Raw genomic sequence first — 5121 nt, 5'->3', positions numbered from 1 at the left:
AATAAAACTGAATTGAATTGAACTACTTGTATTTGCAACACAGTTGGCATACTTTTCTTAATTGTGAAAATTGTTAATCTTAAAGTTCTCTTTTAAAGAAGAGATCCCGATCTCAATGAGCCTAAATAAAAAATAAAATAAAAATAATAAAAATTGGTGCATACAAATTCACCAGAATGCAGCAACTGAAGTGTTTGACGCTCAAAGACAAAGCCTGGACTTAGGCTTAGTCTAACATGTGTCCCCCTCAGTGCTGAAATGAAACCTAAATCCTTGGTTATGGATGTGCTCAAAAAGCAAAATTTCACATTTCCATTATAGCAACATTGCTTTAGGTTTTTTTTTCTGCAGGACAAAAAAGTATAATATCTTATATAATATCTTATATAAGTTATATTAAATGTTATGAACACATTTAGGTTACACCCAGCAAAGTGCTAGGGGGTTGACAGAACCCATGCTGCTGCAGCCAGCACCCAGCCCCTGTACACGGGTGCAACAGGTGAGCAGGGAGGCCACCCACCTATACATTTACTTCAATTTAAATTTGAATGATTTTATTATAATTTCCATTATTTATTTGACGTCTTACTTGCTAACGCACTACCAGGCCATACTCCAGATCAGAGGGGGGCGGTAAAGCTGAATGAGGAACCTAAATAAAGGAGGAAGTGACGACGAAGAAATGTTTCTTTGCGCATGTGCACAAGTCTGTAGTTTCAGGCGGGTTCGGCTGGCGGGCTGATTCAAAACAAGATGGATTTGATATCTGCGCTACACTTTCTGAAGTTAAAAGAAGTTCCAGAAGGTAAATAGTGCATTTCGTCTATAAAGGAAACGACATTTTCTGTAATACTGACTGACAGACATTCAAATTCTTTAACTTTACGTGACAATTTATTTAGGGAAAAACAGCGCTCTGATATTTAGCAAATTAGCCAATGTCAACTGTTTTGATAGCATATAAAACACATATAAAATGAAACTTCTGACCATATATCTACACCGTTAGGAACGAGTGGCAAATTCGGCCCCAGATTGTGTACACATACTGCGACCTGAGCTCAGCTTTATGAGTTAACGCTAGTTGTCTGTTCGCCGAGAGGAACATTGGATGTTTGTAGTAAGGTTGGAGCAGGAGCTGCAGTGTGTGTGTGTGTGTGTGTGTGTGTGTGTGTTGTGTGTTGTGTGTTTGTGTGTGTGTGTGTGTGTGTGTGTAGTGTGTGTTAAAGGTCAACTGTGTGACAAACAGCATTATAATGCAGTACTGTAGTGCTGCACGGATACTCGGGTCTAAACAGCTGAAAGAAAACACGTCAGTGTGGTACAGACCAACTAATGTCACATCATTCTTTCTTTTCAGTGAAAATGAAATTGAGATGCAAATATGATGCTTCCCACTAATCATGAATCATATCACAATGTCTGTCAAAATAATCCAAATATGTTTTTGTTTTTTTGAACACATTGTGACGCATTATTTGGCATTTGATGGGGTCTGTACCAAACTAAACAAATGATTTCTTACATCTGGAGAACAACATCTGTAGGCCAGGGTATCTCTGCAGAACTTTATAATTATAATGCTGTTTGTCACACATTTGACCTATTTTTCATTGGATATTGCACTTGGCCATATTGTGATTTTGATAATATTTCGTTTAAATGTGCAGCCCTAATTGTTTCAAACACTTTCAAAGCAATGATATTATAGTAAAATGAATATCTTATAGCTTGTGACTGTTGAGTGGACAAAACAGGACATTTAATGTTACTGCCTGAGCTATGAGAGACTGCAGTGGGTTCAGTTAGGATGATTAGTTGAGAAATATAGAACATAATCAGCAGATGAAAAGATAATTAAAATAATCCCCAGTTGCTGCGTCACTTAAGTTCCAAAATGCGGTGTCTTGTGGTACTGTATCACTCCAGTAATGTGACATTGTGATTTTTCAGCCTGGGTGGATGAAGTGTGGGACTTGGAGTTCACAGAGCGAAAGCCACTGGATGAAACCGTAGAGGAGGGACTCGCACACAGTGGAGACAAGGCCTTCACAACCCTGTACCAGTGTCTGCTGGCCCACGCTGCTGAACAGCAACAGTCTGCAGGCAGAGATGGAGGATCACGGGTAAAACTGCACAGACGCTCTGTGCTCCAGGGAACACAAATAGGATTATTTAGAGCACTATATGGGCAATTTAGCATATTTTACTTGAAATCATGTATATTTTATATTTCTGTTGCTCATTTTCCAAATCTGCTGCAAGTCTTTCTGGATTGATTTCATGCTTAGTATTGTTAATTGTACATGCAACCAACGCTTTCTATTTTACTTAGTAATGTATGTAATGAAAATGATTTGTTAAAAAAAGAGGAAGCCCTGTTTGTTGTTTGGTAGCAGTAAGCGCTGACTGTCTCCCATGTTGCACTGCAGAGCATTTGGGCGACTCTGGGGGAGAACGGGGTGTCTGTCAAGTCTCTGGTGGCCGTGCTGTCCTCCTTTGTCCTGGCGGGAAAAGCCAAAGCGGCCAGTGTCCAGCAGAGAGTGAACAGTCTGCATGCCGCTTCAGTCTACCTGCTGCTTCTGGGAATCCCAGGTGAGGAAATCTGAAAAATGTACACCTAAGAGGGTCTGCACAAAATTTCAGTCCACCCACAAAGTCAGATTTAATAAAAGTGTTAAAACAACAGTTTGAGGATCTTCCTGTTGTGGCGTATGGAGGGTGGGTCCAGTAAGAAACTAGTCAACAAAGGTTTTTTAATAACTATTTGTTGTAAAATGAATTACTACTCAAAAAAAATAACTAACTATATGTACAACAGATGAACCTGTGTTTGAGTTATGTCCCCTGTGTTGGTTGTCATTAAAGGGCTGCTTCTTGTATCTCATTCCATTGTAAACAATAGAGTGAGTGCGCTCTGCTGGACAAACTATGTCATGATCAGCTGGTGGAAGTAATGAATCACAACTACTTTTTTAAGTATTTTACTGTACTGTAATTCTACTCTTACTTGACTTTGCATTACACTATGTAATCTACTTGTCAGTTAGATTTGATTAGAACAAATCTATAGATTATTAAATCCATCTTTGCTCACTACATCTTAGCCTTACCTACCATCAGGTGTGTAAAAACTACAGGTTATGAACTTCTTAAAATACAAAAATGTGCATGCATGCATTTTTGCATCTTTTTTCCTAACATCAACACTCAGCTCCTTGGTTATTGCTGTCATTGAGCAGGAGGTTTTACTCTGAGCGCCAGAGCTCTCTCCAGTCAGCTGGTGTCTCCGTTTTGCCTCCTTGACGCCAGCTTTCAGTCTTGCTCTGGTGGTGTTATATGCTTCCTTGTCACCTGACTGAAAGGCAGTTTTTTTAAATTCTATTGAGGATGTGTAAAGTTTGGATTGCTTTCTGGGTGCTGTAGCACAATCCACGTTAAAGTGTATCTGGTTTACACTTCACATTCGTTTTTTAATATGACTTTCTGTATATGTGTTTATTGCTTCCAGGAAGTATCGCCAACAAGGTTTTCCATGAGGTTTTGTTGGACACGTGTTCAGACCTGACCTCTCACTGCTATCCTCAGGACACTGGGAAGAAGCGCAAGAAGGACGGCCTGAAGAGTTCTCAGGCAGACGGCAAACGCTCCAAACCGCAGAGGAAAGACCCTGTTGAGGTACAGGGCTGTTCTAAGATCTAAATGCATAAAGTGTGTTACCTGTAGGGATGTAACAATACACTTAACTCCCAGTTCCATATAATTCACAATACTGGGTTCACAATATGATTTTCTCATGATTTGTTTTGCTTAACGTGATGAGACTGAAGACAAAATATGACTGAAAAACATTCCTTTATCCTTTATGGAATCCTTTTGTATTTCTGAGGAAGGGAATAAACTGCAAAACAGAAGTGTATTTCTTTTTCTGTGTGAAAGTTAAACTGATACAGCTACTGAGGCAAGTGACGTAGTGCGTCAAACAAGCACAGTCAAAAGTAGATAGCTCCCTCTGCTGTTCACGATTCATTTTTCATCTCACCAATTTAAAAAAATATCACATAATGAATGGGCCAGCAAGAATAAATGTATCCCTTTGTTGGAACTTTACTTTACTACGCAATAATAAGGCATCTTTGAGGGGTTATATCACTGTGATGGATTAGCTTTCAACAGCAGGTCAAGCAAGGACACTGAAATATTTTACGCTTGTATTTACACTTTTACACTTTTTTTTTACACACTATGTTGTACCTAACACAGATGGAGATAAATGATATATATTTAAAATGACCTTTAGTGGAATAAATCAGGTGTAGAGGGAGAGGGAAATGATGGTGCCTGTTGCTGTTATCCTCAGATGGAAGTGGATGAGGAAGAGGAGGAGGAGGAGGAGGAGCTGCATTTCTCTGGCCAGGACTTAATGAAGCTCAGGGATGCTGTAGTTCTCTTGGTTCAAAGCCTCCTCAGACTCCTGCAGACATATCCACTCAAAGACAGACCACAGAGCGCCAGCAACTGCACGGAGGTAACCGATAGATCCATCAGAACGCCCATCTCATTATCTAACGTATTATTTGTTAACCCGTGTCTTTTTCCTCCGCAGATCTTCAGTAAGCTGCTGTACTTTGAGCCGGTGATTGGGGAGCTAACCTTCGATGCTGTGCAGTGAGTTTTCTTACTTTTCTCTCTGTCTTGTTGAAGAATGTATCTAGGACATGAAAGAGCTGACACTTGATGTTATTTCTGCACAGAGATATCAGCAAGCTGAGGAGTGTTCCTGAGATGGCTTTCTACGGCCTGCAGCTGCTCTGCTTGCCAAAACACGGAGACCAGAAAGAAGTAAGATCCATGGGAGGCCAACAGTACGCAGACTTGTTGGCTTACTATGTAAACACCTAAAATATCACCTTCAGATATTATCTATCAGCCTTGCCTCTCATTGTGTCTTTGTAGTGACACATAGAGACAACGTCTTTCCTAAACACTTGGGCTAGATGGCATATTTCACACTGTATAAAGGTGGATCGTACGGTCACAGCTTGTAGCAAAAGGCACAAAAATCTTTAGTTCTCAGTGCTCAGAGGTAGAGCAGGTCGTCCACTAATCTGAAGGTTG

The 5121-nt window shown here is 40.1% G+C and overlaps 1 protein-coding gene across 1 annotated transcript in view; it reads left to right on the top strand.

Moving 5' to 3' along the window:
• The first annotated feature begins 733 nt into the window (after positions 1–733).
• The window catches only part of ncapd3 (non-SMC condensin II complex, subunit D3), an 18856-nt gene continuing 14468 nt past the window's right edge, over positions 734–5121 (top strand). Inside the window, exons 1-7 of the mRNA XM_035663058.1 lie at positions 734–808; positions 1957–2129; positions 2436–2598; positions 3515–3681; positions 4364–4531; positions 4610–4671; positions 4758–4845. Of these exons, the coding sequence (XP_035518951.1) occupies positions 757–808; positions 1957–2129; positions 2436–2598; positions 3515–3681; positions 4364–4531; positions 4610–4671; positions 4758–4845 (873 nt within the window). The 5' untranslated portion in view covers positions 734–756. The remainder of the gene's footprint in view (positions 809–1956; positions 2130–2435; positions 2599–3514; positions 3682–4363; positions 4532–4609; positions 4672–4757; positions 4846–5121) is intronic.

Source organism: Morone saxatilis, unplaced genomic scaffold, assembly GCF_004916995.1.
Source record: "Morone saxatilis isolate NCDOM2014 unplaced genomic scaffold, NCSU_SB_2.0 Contig19, whole genome shotgun sequence".
NCBI lineage: Eukaryota > Metazoa > Chordata > Actinopteri > Moronidae > Morone > Morone saxatilis.
Note: the sequence above shows the minus strand (reverse complement) of the source record. Positions and strands in the feature narration are given on the sequence as shown.